General features: G+C 47.4%; 1 protein-coding gene across 2 annotated transcripts in view; it reads right to left on the bottom strand.

The window, feature by feature from the left end:
* The window catches only part of mfsd1 (major facilitator superfamily domain containing 1), a 56,317-nt gene extending 45,180 nt beyond the window's left edge, over positions 1–11,137 (bottom strand). Inside the window, exons 1-2 of one of the 2 annotated variants that reach the window (XM_043702125.2) lie at positions 10,935–11,137; positions 4,667–4,719 (exon numbers count right to left, since the gene is read on the bottom strand). In XM_043702125.2, the coding sequence (XP_043558060.1) occupies positions 4,667–4,719; positions 10,935–11,085 (204 nt within the window). In that variant the 5' untranslated portion in view covers positions 11,086–11,137. The remainder of the gene's footprint in view (positions 1–4,666; positions 4,720–10,934) is intronic. The other variant, XM_043702126.2, reaches the window with a different exon arrangement.
* Between the last annotated feature and the right edge of the window lie 2,759 nt (positions 11,138–13,896).

The following is a 13,896-nucleotide window of genomic DNA, read 5'->3' on the forward strand; positions in this document are numbered from 1 at the left end:
TAATTATTTTCAACCAATTTACAGCTTGGATCAAGTATAAGAAATATAGTTTAATTTCTTTTTTTGAAATTTGCTATCACCAAAAACAGATTTATAGACAAACATTTCTTCCAACAGTCCAACAATACAATGTCACTCTGTGCACCACAACAGACTTTCAATTATCAAAGAATTAATTTCTCACATCAACTTACATCTCTTAACATAAAGATGCACCAGCAAGATGCATTTAATGCATATTCTCCTTCAATTTTGCACATCTGATATCACAGTTATTCTGATATGCGTGGTCTCGGCACTTCAAAAGCTAAAGTTGTTTTCTTACTTTGCAACATGCAAAGACTTGTGGCTGGTGTTTTGTCATCATGTAACTTGTATCCACACTAAGCTTAAGCCCTGTATTTACCTACCTCACTTAAGGTTCGAGTGTTGAATATCAAATATTGAATGTGTGCTCACCTCTTCACTGCAAAAGCATTCATAAAACAATAATTAAGATGTATATTGCAATTTTTCATAAAATTCCCATTTTCAATTCATACATTCTTTAATATCATGCCAATTATTTTAACTGGAAGGTTAAGTTAAAAAGCACAATCCAATCAGGAAAACAACTGTTTTGCACTTAAGGACTGCGTTCTGGTATTCTATGGCTAGGTTACATAGAAACAAACTTATTAACTAACACTGCACACTGAAAAACAGAAAAAAGATATTAGCTATCTTATCTTCAAAAGAGGTTAGAGACAGAAAGAACAAACTTACTGATTAAGAAAATGAAACAATGGAAGTCTGAATTTGGCTTTGTCATTGCTTACTTTATTCACATGCATCAAAAATGCCACTGTTTCATAATATTTTTACTTTGGTGAACAATCAACCTACTTACTAGGTATTTCAAAGGGCATTAATACTCAGATATGTGAGATTGAATTCAACTATACATCAGTGTCAAATTGCAGCAGGCTCTCTTACTCAAACTAGTTATGATTTTATTACAATCCAGAAGCTTTCAGGATCCTTCATTTATTATGTGTACTGAATTACAGAATGCCCCTCATAACGTTCTACACCTCTCGGATTCCTCCCTCAACCTTCTCTGCTTCAAAGGTGGTAACAAGCTTATCCAAACTTGTTAGCTAAATCGCTCCAGCCGCAAGCAACATTCTGGTGAATCTCCTTTACACCCCCTCGACTGTACTACCTCTTTCCTATAACACTGTGATCAGGACTGCACACAGTACTCCAACTGTGGCCTAACCAAAGTTTTGTACAGCTCCTACACGACTTCCCTTCTCTTATAATCTATCCACAACTGATAAAGACAGTTGTCCTGTATGCCTTAACCACCCCATTAACCGCCCTGCCACTTTCACGGATTTGCAGGTAAGTAGCCCAAGATTCCTCTATTCCTTTGAGTTTCTAGTGTCTTGCCATTCATTGAGTACCCCTTGTCTTGTTCCCTCTGCCAAAATCCATCACCTCACATTTATCAGGGTTAAAGCTCAACAGCTACTGATCTGCCCTTTTGACCAATTCATTCATATCTTCCTGGAACCTAACACCTTTCTCCTTACTGTCAACCACTTCACCAGTCTGTGTAATCCACAAGTTTATTTATCATCCCCTCCACATTATTTATGAATGTTACAAACAGTTTAGATCCTTTTTGTACATCACTGCCCACCAGGTGTCAGTCACACAAATAGCCTTTAGCAACATCTTTTGTCTCCTTTCATCAAGGCCAATTTTGTATCGGTGTTGCCAAGATACCCAGGATCCCAAGAACTTTCACCTTTTATCATCAGTTTCCCATGTATGACCTTGTCAAAGGCCTTGCTGAAATCCACATACACTACAACTGATCTACCCTCATCTAAAGACTTGGCCACCTCCACAAAACGTTCCACTAGATTTGTTAGGCATGATTTCCCTCTGACAAAGCCATGCAGATTATCCCTAATCAAACAGTGCCTCTCTAAATGCAGATTAATTGGCTCTTATTATTTTCTAAGTTCCCTACAACTGTGGTTTATACTTACTGGTCTGTAGTTCCCTAATCTATCTCTATCACCCTTCTTGTAAAGTGGAACCACATTAACTATCCTCCAATACCCCAGCACCTCCTCTGCAGCCAGATACAATTTAAAAATTTAGACCACCACCACGGTGATTTCCTCCTTCATTTCCCACAAAAGCCTGGGATACAACTCATCTGGATCTGGGAATAGTCAACTGTTAAATCTGCCAAAACCTCCATTACTTCCTCGTATCTTGCATCAATCAGCTCAAAAATCTTCAGTCCATCTCCTCAAACTTTGTACTTGCATCTTCCTTCTTTCTAATGACGACAGGTGTGAAGTACTCATTTAACATTACCATTTGTATGTTTACATTAAAATTGCTTCTGTATATATTTCAAGAAAGCTGCCCCCCTCCCCCTTTTCCAACTTATCACAATTAACGCTGGGACAGTTGAAACTGCCTCATAATTAAACTACATTATTGCTACACACAAGTGAATTCACTACGCATCTGCTCAATTGCCCGCTGACTGTTTGGTCATTTATAATACATTCCAAACAGTGTAACTGCACCCTTTTTATTTCTAAGTCCAACCACAAACCCTCATTTAATAAGCCTTCCAAGATAACATCTCTCCTTAGCACAGTTCCTAACTGAATGCAATATCACCTCCACTTGTGCTCCCATCATGAGTAAAGATCCAATACCCCTGGAATAAGTTGCCAGTTTTGTCCTTTCTTCAATTTCAGAACCGATTGGTGGGATTAAATACAATCTTCAGGTTGCTAAACCAGTACCATAATTCAAAACCACAACAATAATGTATACCTATTTTAATTCAATTGCATTTCAGTTATGCTTTTTCTTTCACATCCAAACACTTGCTGTTATATAATGGTGTTAAATGCACTATAGCATGTGGAACTTTGAAGGAGCACCATAACTTGTGACCTGACATAGCCACTTATGAATTAGTCCAATTACAGAAGAACCTTGATTACCCAAACAAGACGGGCGGGGTACATTTTGTTTGGATAACAGTTCGGATAATGGATTGTTTGAATAATTGGTAGCGTTTTTAACCGGACCTTGAGATCTTATTTGGATAATCTGAAATTCAGATAATCGAGGTTGTTCTGTATTTAATTTGTTTGTCCCATAACCTTTTTGTTAACTACTTGATAAAAACAAGTAACTGCTATGGTCATGACATCATTTACCGATGAAAGACAAAAAAAATGGACAAGTATTTTGTAACCAAAAACTAGAGAAGGCAAAAGCTGAGTTGCTCATATGCACCATTCCTGAACTTCAACAACCCATGGCCCAGCTTGATCATAACTAAATTAGCTAGCAGTACTCAATGGTATCATGATTCTACTATATGCCTCAATAAATGAGTAAATTACATAAACATGGAGGCCAAGACTTTCCGTATATTAAACATAAAATCCACTGTGGGAGAAAAGAGCACTCCAGGAGCATTAAGAAACAGGTTTTCAAGAAAAGAAATAAAAAATCACTGAGGTGTTTAAGAGTAGTATCCTCCTGCTGCTGCTTGAGCAATACATCTGAAAACAGGTTCATTGGTTAATTTTTAAATTCAGAATACATAATCTACCAATTGAGTGTAACATGATTTCAATCAAAAACAGAATAATTTACTTGTTTCTTAGGCACACAATAATAAATTTCACAGTAAGTTGGAAAAAAAAACTTAAACACTTTCAAAATGAGTCAAGTCAGAAACTTTATTTTCAGAACCTTCTTGAAGGCTCATGAGCAGGCAGTTAGTGTAAACTCATATTGGTGTTTAATTTGATCCGAGAGCATGGCCTACTGTCTGTAGGGCCATGAACTCGTCTTTAAGTTTGAGACAGTTTTGCGTTTAAACCCTTCAAACTGTTAGCAAAATTGCAAACCTGTCCAAAAAACTTAAGATCAAAGAAATAAAATCAAGTAATTTCATTTACTTTTTTGAATTTGAGATATGAAGTGAGTCCATTCTGTAGGAAGTGTTCTATACAGATTCAGCTGCCCTGTGTTCAGACAGCAGATATACGGAGATATCCAAGCTGGAAATGTGTTGCTGGAAAGGCGCAGCAGGTCAGGCAGCATCCAGGGAACAGGAGAATCGACGTTTCGGGCATAAGCCCTTCTTCAGGAAGCATCCAGCATTCCTGAAGAAGGGCTTATGCCCGAAACGTCGATTCTCCTGTTCCCTGGATGCTGCCTGACCTGCTGCGCCTTTCCAGCAACACATTTCCAGCTCTGATCTCCAGCATCTGCAGACCTCACTTTCTCCCCATACTGAGATATCCTACTGGGTAAATTCTGTGCCCTATGATCCAGCCCCACTAGCCATCTGATGAAGCAGTGCTCCGAAAGCTCGTACTTCCAAATAAACCTGCTGGACTATAACCTAGTGTTGTGAGATTTTCAACTGTTGGGACAAGTTGAATTGAAGTTAACATTTAACTTAAATGGTGGCAAAACACAAAGTACTTCAACATTCATGAGCATCACAATTTTCAAGATATAGCTAACATAGCGATCACGCAAAATTCATTGTACCAAATACACTCCACTAATTTTGTTCAAAAGTCAGTCAGGTGCTGTACGCTTAAGATTTTCAACTTACACTCAGAACTTGAGTCTGCAAAGCAGCTGGATTATCATAGCAAAAGTAACTACCTGGAAAAGAGAAAAAACTAGTTACTAATACCCAATGTTAAAGTTCGATGTTTAACTTGGTCAGATGTGTACTTTACAAAATTGAATTTTAAACACATGTTCAATGGGAAAGACATTTTAGGTAATACTTTAGTTAATTACTGTGTGTAATTGACAAAAATCAGAAAAAGGATGAGAGCCGGTAATTTTATTAGGCAAAAGGAATGGAGACATAACATCTGCCATGATTCCTGTTAAAAAAAAATTGTGGGAAACCACATTAATAAGGAGAACTTTGGAATTCCAAGACAGTTAATATGCATTTCAGTCTGTGAACAGGTCACTTACGTCATATTGCCAAACAGATGAGTGGATTAAATTAGATTCCCTACTGCATGGAAACAAGCCATTTAGGCCCAACAAGTCCACACCGACCCTTCAAAGAGTAACCCATTCAGATCCATTCCCCTACCCTATATTTAACTCTGACTAATGCACATAACACTATGGGCAATTTAGCATGGCCAATTCATCTGACCTGCACATCTTTGGATTGTGGGAGGAAACCGGAACAGCCAGACGGAACCCTACTCCCATGCAGACACAGGGAGAATGTGCAAACTCCACATGAACAGTCACCCAAGGCACGAATTGATCCCAAGTCCCGGGTGGTCAGGCAGCAGTTCTAATGACCGAGTCACGATGCCGCCCCGAAGTGTGATTCATTATTTTTGAGTTTACCTTTGTGAAATCAGTTAGGATATGGCTAGCAGACTACACAAGTGTATTTGTGAAAAGCAGCTAACATTACCAAATTTGGATTTGATGTAGCTTCCAGTCTAAAAAATAACCCTCCACCACCACCCTCTGTCTTCTGGAGGGTGGTGGTATATCCAAATGGAGAGTTTTCCATGAGATCTAACCTTGCTAACCAGTCTCCCATGGGGAACCTTGTTGAACGCCTTACTGAAGTCCATATGGATGACATCTACAGCTCTAATCTCATCAGTCCTCTTTGTTACTTCTTCAAAAAGCTCAATCAAGTTTGAGAGACATGATTTCCCACATACAGAGCCACGTTGACTATCCCTAATCAGTCCTTGCCTTTCCAAATACACGTACATCTTGTCCCTCAGGACTCCCTCCAACAATTTGCCCACCACTGATGTCAGGCTCATTGGTCTATAGTTCCCTAGCTTGTCCTTACCATCCTTCTTAAACAATGGCACTATGTTAGCCAACCTCCAGTCTTCTGGCACCTCACCTGTGACTATCAATGATACAAATATTTCAGCAACGGGCCCAGCAATCACTTCCCTAGCTTCCCAAAGTTCTAGGGTACACCTGGTCAGGTCCTGGGGATTTACCCACTTTTATGCATTTTAAGACATCCAGCACTTCCTCCCCTGTAATATGGACATTTTTCAAGATGTCACCATCTATTTTCCTACATTCTATGTCTTGACATGTCCTTTTCCACAGTAAACACTTGCAAAATACTCATTTAGTATCTCCCCAATCTCCTGTGACTCCACACAAAGGCCGCCTTGCTGATTTTTGAGGGGTCCTATTCTCTCCTTCGTTATTACCCTTTTGTCCATAATGTATTTGTAAAAACCCTTTGGATTCTCCTTCATTCTATTTGCCAAAGCTATCTCAGGTCCCCTTTTTGTCCTGATTTCCCTCTTAAGTATACTCCTACTATCTTTATACTCTTCTCAGGATACATTCGAATTGTCCTGTCGATAACTGAAATATGCTTCCTTCTTTTTCTTAGGCAAACCCTCAATTTCTTTAGTCATCCAGCATTCGATATACCTACCAGCCTTTCCTTTCTGAAGGCTTCTAATTTTCCAGCTGAACAGCTACCTGCAAACATCTGCCCCCCAATCAGCTTTTGAACGTTCTTGCCTAATACTATCAAAATTAGCCTTCCTCCAATTTAGAACTTCAACTTTTAGATCTGGTCTATCCTTTTCCATCACTATTTAAAATCTAACAGAATTGTGGTCGCTGGCCCCAAAGTGCTCCCCCATTGACACCTCAGTCACCTGCCCTCACTTAATTCCCAAGAGTAGGTCAAGTTTTGCACCTTCTCTATTAGTTTCACCCACATATTGAATCAGATAATTTTCTTGCACACACAGATTCCTTTCCACCTAAACCCTTCATACTATGGCAGTCCCAGTCTATGTTTGGAAAGTTAAAATCCCCGACCATAACCACCCTATTATTCATAGAGATAACTAAGATCTCCTTACAAATTTCTTTCTCAATTTTCTTCTGACTATTAGGGGGTCTATAATACAATCCCAATAAGGTGATCATCCTGGTCATATTTCTCAGTTCAACCCAAATAACTGCCCTGGATGTATTTCTGGGAATATTAGTACCGCTGTAATGCTATCCTTTATCAAAAACGCCAATCCCCCTCCTCCCTTTCCGTCCTTCCTGTAGCATTTGTATCCTGGAACATTAAGCTGCCAGTCCTGTCCATCCCTGAGCCATGTTTCTGTAATGGCTGTGATATCCCAGTTCCATGTTCCTAACCATCTGCCTTTCCTGTTAGGCCTCTTGCATTGAAATAAATACAGTTTAATTTGTCAGCCCTACCTGTTTGACTCGCTTCTGTTCTTATCTGTAGCAGTCTCAGATTGATCTCTTTCCTCACTATCTCCCTGGGTCCCATTCCCCTCCTCTCCCCAACCTTACTCGTTTAAATCTTCCTGAGCAGCTCCAGCAAATCTCCCAGCCAGTATATTATTCCCCTTCCAATTCTGGTGCAATCTGTCCTACTTGTACAGGTCACTTCTACTCCAGAAGATATTCCAATTATCCAAAAATGTGAATCCTTCTCCCATACACCAGCTCCTCAACCATGCATTCATCTGATCTATCCTCCTATTCCTACCCCCATTAGCTCGCAGCACCGAGAATAAATCAGATATTACTGCTCTCAAAGACCTCATTTTAAATTCCGGCCTAACTCTATTCTCCCTTCAGAATCTCACTGTGGCTCAGTGGTTAGCACTGCTGCCTCAAAGTGCCAGGGACCCGGGTTCAATCCCAGTCTTGGGTGACTGTCTGTGTGGAGTTTGCACATTCTCCCTGTGTCTGCGTGGGTTTGCTCCGGTTTCCTCCCACAGTTCAAAGATTAGGTGAATTGGCCATGCTAAATTGCCCATAGTGTCTGGTGCATTAGTCAGAGGGAAATGGATCTGGGTATGGGTGGGTGGGTTACTCTTCAGAGGGTCGGTGTGGACTTGTTGGGCTGAAGGGCCTGTTTCCACACTGTCGGGAATCTAATCTAGTCTATGTCATTGGTTCCAATGTGGACAATGAACTTCTGCTGGTCCCTCTCCCCCGTGAGAGCATTCTGCACCCTCAGACATCCTTGATCCTGGAACCAGGGAAGCAACACACCATTCTGATTTTTCACTGCTGGCCACAGAAACATCTCTCTGGGCCTCGGACGAGAGAGTCCCCTAACATAATTGATCTCAGAGCCCAATGTACCTCATTGCGTTGGAGCCAGTCTCGATACCAGAAACTTGGCTGTGCGTGCTTCGTTCCCTGAGAAGCCATCACCCCCTACATTTTCCAAAACAGTATATTTGTTTGAAATGGGGATAGCCACAGAAGACTCCTGCACTACCTGCCTGCCTCTCTTTCCTTTCTTGGAGTTAACCCATCTATGTGACATTCCCCTCTTCCTATAACTACCATATATCACATCCCCTTGCTCTTGTAAATTCCTCATTGCCTCTAACTGCCTCTCCAACCGATCCATTCGATCTGATAGGATTCTCAATCAACGGCATTTATAGCAGATATAATCCTCAGTAACCCGTAAACTCTCCCTAAACTCCCAGATCTGACAAGAGCATATCACTCTAGTGAGGGCCATTTTTTGCTTCTTTCAATCTACAGACCCCAAAAATTGCACTGTCTCATTCCTCGACAAAACACTGCTCCAGGCTAACTCAATACTAAAGGCTTATATATTTTTTAAGTTTAATCAAGAGATGTATCTCAATATAACGTATTATCAAGGAAGAACCCACGCTACTCAATACTGCAGACTTACTGTCAGACCACACTTAAAACTATTTGCTAATCTGTTTCTGTGCTGTGACCTCTCCCAAACAGGCTCCTCCAAGATTAGTTGTGAATTTCAGTGTTTGTTAATTTTCCTAGATGCACTCCGATGTCCCGTGTTACACAAATTCAAACAGCAAAGGCAGTAACTGTGCAGGTTCACTGTTGCGTCAGGGAGGAGTGTGGGTTTCCTTCGCTCTCTCTTGCACTGACTTCACCACGTGCTTCCTTTGTCTGTTCTTCTCCCTTTTAAAAGTGCTGTTGTTTTGACTTTCCTCCAAAGTTCCAAAACAATGCAAATGCATATAGAATAGTAATTGCTGCTCCTGGAATTTGAGGGAAATTACCTCCAACACCTAAAATACCTCAAAAAGAAAGGAAAAGCCTGTTTCAGCCAGAAATTTTTCCTGTCCTCCATCTTGGATTGGTTGGAGTAGAACAGTAGGGAAGTCTTACTGCAACTGTAGAACATGTGGGTAAAACACATCTGGACTACCCGGAGCAGTTTTGGACATAGTTTACAGAGGTTGACTAGGATGATACTGTTAAAGAAGGATTGTCTAATGAGCAAAGGCCAAACAGATAGCTACTCTACTCATTGGAATCTAGAAGCAAGAAATGCGATCTCATTAAAACATAAGATTCTTAGAGGGTTTGACAAGATAGGTGTTAAGAGGATGTTTCCTCTCATGGGATAATCTAGGACCAGAGTGCAGAGTCTTGCAATAAAGGGGGGCTAATTTAACCAGATGAGTGCCTTTGGAACTCATTATGATAGAGAACTGTGAGGCAGAGTCCTTATGTTAATTTAAGGCTGAGACAGATTCTGGATCAATAAAGGAATCAAGAATTACAGGGAAAGGACAGGAAAGTAGTTGTGAAGAACGTCATATCAGCCACTATTCTATTGAATGGTGGAGCAGGGTCAAAGGGCCAAATGACTTACTCCTGTTGCTAAATATTGCCTTCTGGCCTGAGACATGGTTTGTGGGTGGCACAGTGGCTAGCACTGCTGCCTCACAGCGCCAGAGACCCGGGTTCAATTCCCGCCTCAGGCAACTGACTGTGTGGAGTTTGCACGTTCTCCCCGTGTCTGCGTGGGTTTCCTCCGGGTGCTCTGGTTTCCTCCCACAGTCCAAAAATGTGTAGGTTAGGTGAATTGGCCATGCTAAATTGCCTGTTAGATGCAGGGGTAAATGTAGGGGAATGGGTATGGGTGGGTGTGGACTTGTTGGGCCGAAGGGCCTGTTTCCACACTAAGTAATCTAATCTAAGTAATCTAAGTAAGAGTAATTTGAGCTAATTATGACCGAACTTTTCTGAACACTTAGTATCTTTACACTCCTGTTTAAGAACTCTACTCAGATATCCAATCCAAAGTGAACATAAAATTGATTGAGATTTTCACTTAATGAGATTAAAACATGTTTTCAGGCTCAGCTATAATTGCCTCAACTACTAAAATAAATATTATTCCATAAGAAAGATTGTTAATATTCCATCCTCCATCTCTCAAATGTTGCATTGTTCACATTAAACAAATCTCAGTTACTCACCATAGCCTCCCAGCCAGCCAATTTGCTTTCTTGCAATAATTGAAGGCATAATGTGAGAAAAGTACATCTGACCCTTACATCCCTTCATTCCAATTTTCTAATTTATCATAATTATGACCAGTCAAAACTCTTCACATTGATTCCTAAAACTCTTAAAAGGGTAATCTACTTAGCTGTTAGATAAATAAGTATCACATTCTAAAATGTATACAATTCGTTGCCTGAGCTACAAGCACATTAGAGTTTCGTGCAACATACATAACTGCAAATTTCAGATTCACAGCAAGTCACATTCAAGTCACAAGGCACAAAGTATCCACATCTACAGTATTCGCACTGACTATTCCACAATCTCAGGTTATAAAATCCCCAGCTAACTTTGGGGATCATTAAATACCCGGAGAGTCATGATGACTATAACGGGGGGGGGGGGGGAGAGACAGGTTACTGACATAAACAACAAGTGGCCCCAGCAGCAACTTGCAGCTTCCCCAACATGACAGAAGCACACACCGCACACTGTCGCCGGGGCCGCTGCACCCAGCCAGGCCCAGGGAAACACCGATTCGCTCTGAGACTCACCGAAACCCAGGAAACACATGAAGACCAGCACCACAAAGCGGTGCGGCCACCGCCGGGGGTCACACAAGGCCGCGGCACAACCCGGACTCGGACCATCGTCACCCGACTGCCGGCTTCGATCACCCGGCAACAGCTCATCCGTCTCCGCCATGCCCCACCGGCAGCCGCTCACGTGACCGAGGTCACGTGATAACACAACCCTGACACCCCCCCCCCCCCGAAGACGATTCGTGATGGTCCGGGGTCAGGGGGTAATGACGTGGGAGGACGGTTAATGGCGTGTGCGGGGGTTAGTGGGAGGGGTGTGGTAATGGCATTGGGGGAGGGAGGGGTTGGAGGTAATGAGAGGGGAGGTAATGGGAGTAGAGCGGAGGTAATGGCATGGGAGGGGAGAATGACGGGTGTAATGACATGGGAGAGGAAAGGGTAATGATATGGTAGGGGAGGTGCTAATGACATGGGAGGCAAACTGAGGGGAGGGGATAATGACAGATAATGATGTTGGGAGTGAGAGGGGAGGGGTGTAATGACAGGGGAGTGGAAGGGGCTAACAACAAGGGAGGAGAGGGAAGGGAAAGGAGCTAATGACATGGAAGGGGAGGGGGGTTAATGACGGGAGGGATAATGGGAGGGGGAATGAAATGGGGGGGAAACACAGGATGAGGGAGGGACAAAGAGCAAGGAATGGATTGTGGGTGTGGTGGGGGAAGGGGTTACTGACAGAAGGCCTGGATGGCTTGCGAAGGTTATGTGATCTAATGTTTGGTGGGAGGGGGCATGAGTGACAGGCCTGAGGATGGGAGGGTTGACAGACGGCCCAGGAGGGTGTGGGGTGGCAGAAGGCCTTGGGGGGGGAGGGGGGTTGTGACAGAAGGCCATAGGGGGTGGGCCAGGGGTGGCAGAAGGCCTGGGAGGGGGGAGGTGTGACAGAATGCCATAGGGAGCAGGGCAGAGGTAATAGAAGGCCTAGGGGGGGTGGTGAGTGACAGATGACCTGGGAGTGCCAGTGGGGGGTGACAGAAGGCCATGGGGAGTGGGGCAGGGTGACAGGCCTGTGGGGGGTGGGGAATGGTAACAGAAGACCTGGGAGAGTGGGTGCGGGGGGGGGGAGAGTGGGTGCGGGGGGGGGGGAGAGTGGGTGCGGGCGGGGGGGGGAGTGAGTGGGTGCGGGGGGAGGAGTGGGTGCGGGGGGAGGAGTGGGTGCGGGGGGGGGAGAGTGGGTGCGGGGGGGGGGGAGAGTGGGTGCGGGGGGGGGGGGAGAGTGGGTGCGGGGGGGGGGGGAGAGTGGGTGCGGGGGGGGGGGAGAGTGGGTGCGGGGGGGGGGAGAGTGGGTGCGGGGGGGGGGAGAGTGGGTGCGGGGGGGGAGAGTGGGTGCGGGGGGGGGGGAGAGTGGGTGCGGGGGAGAGTGGGTGCGGGGGGGGGGAGAGTGGGTGCGGGGGGGGGAGAGTGGGTGCGGGGGGGGAGAGTGGGTGCGGGGGGGGAGAGTGGGGGGGGGAGTGAGTGGGTGCGGGGGGGGGGAGAGTGGGTGCGGGGGGGGAGAGTGGGTGCGGGGGGGGGGAGAGTGGGTGCGGGGGAGAGTGGGTGCGGGGGAGAGTGGGTGCGGGGGGGGGGAGAGTGGGTGCGGGGGGGGGGAGAGTGGGTGCGGGGGGGGGGGAGAGTGGGTGCGGGGGGGGAGAGTGGGTGCGGGGGGGGGAGAGTGGGGGGGGGAGTGAGTGGGTGCGGGGGGGGGGGAGAGAGTGGGTGCGGGGGGGGGAGAGTGGGGGGGGGAGTGAGTGGGTGCGGGGGGGGGGGAGAGAGTGGGTGCGGGGGGGGGAGAGAGTGGGTGCGGGGGGTGGGAGAGTGGGTGCGGGGGGGGGGGAGAGTGGGTGCGGGGGGGGGGGGAGAGTGGGTGCGGGGGGGGGGGGAGAGTGGGTGCGGGGGGGGGAGAGTGGGTGCGGGGGGGGAGAGTGGGGGGGGGAGTGAGTGGGTGCGGGGGGGGGGAGAGAGTGGGTGCGGGGGGGGGAGAGAGTGGGTGCGGGGGGGGGGAGAGAGTGGGTGCGGGGGGGGGAGAGAGTGGGTGCGGGGGGGGGAGAGAGTGGGTGCGGGGGGGGGAGAGAGTGGGTGCGGGGGGGGGGAGAGAGTGGGTGCGGGGGGGGGGAGAGAGTGGGTGCGGGGGGGGGAGAGAGTGGGTGCGGGGGGGGGAGAGAGTGGGTGCGGGGGGGGGAGAGTGGGTGCGGGGGGGGAGAGTGGGGGGGGAGTGAGTGGGTGCGGGGGGGGGGGGGAGAGAGTGGGTGCGGGGGGGGAGAGAGAGTGGGTGCGGGGGGGGGGGAGAGAGTGGGTGCGGGGGGGGAGAGAGTGGGTGCGGGGGAGAGTGGGTGCGGGGGGGGGGAGAGTGGGTGCGGGGGGGGGGAGAGTGGGTGCGGGGGGGGAGAGTGGGTGCGGGGGGGGAGAGTGGGGGGGGGAGTGAGTGGGTGCGGGGGGGGGGGGAGAGTGGGTGCGGGGGGGGAGAGTGGGTGCGGGGGGGGGGAGAGTGGGTGCGGGGGAGAGTGGGTGCGGGGGGGGGGAGAGTGGGTGCGGGGGGGGGGAGAGTGGGTGCGGGGGGGGGGAGAGTGGGTGCGGGGGGGGGGAGAGTGGGTGCGGGGGGGGAGAGTGGGTGCGGGGGGGGGAGAGTGGGGGGGGGGAGTGAGTGGGTGCGGGGGGGGGGAGAGAGTGGGTGCGGGGGGGGGAGAGAGTGGGTGCGGGGGGGGGAGAGAGTGGGTGCGGGGGGGGGAGAGAGTGGGTGCGGGGGGTGGGAGAGTGGGTGCGGGGGGGGGGAGAGTGGGTGCGGGGGGGGGGGGGAGAGTGGGTGCGGGGGGGGGAGAGTGGGTGCGGGGGGGGAGAGTGGGGGGGGGAGTGAGTGGGTGCGGGGGGGGGGGAGAGAGTGGGTGCGGGGGGGGGAGAGAGTGGGTGCGGGGGGGGGGAGAGAGTGGGTGCGGGGGGGGGG

This window comes from Chiloscyllium plagiosum, unplaced genomic scaffold, assembly GCF_037043375.1.
Source record: "Chiloscyllium plagiosum isolate Xiang-an unplaced genomic scaffold, Cpla_swu_hap1 HiC_scaffold_13, whole genome shotgun sequence".
Taxonomy (NCBI): domain Eukaryota; kingdom Metazoa; phylum Chordata; class Chondrichthyes; order Orectolobiformes; family Hemiscylliidae; genus Chiloscyllium; species Chiloscyllium plagiosum.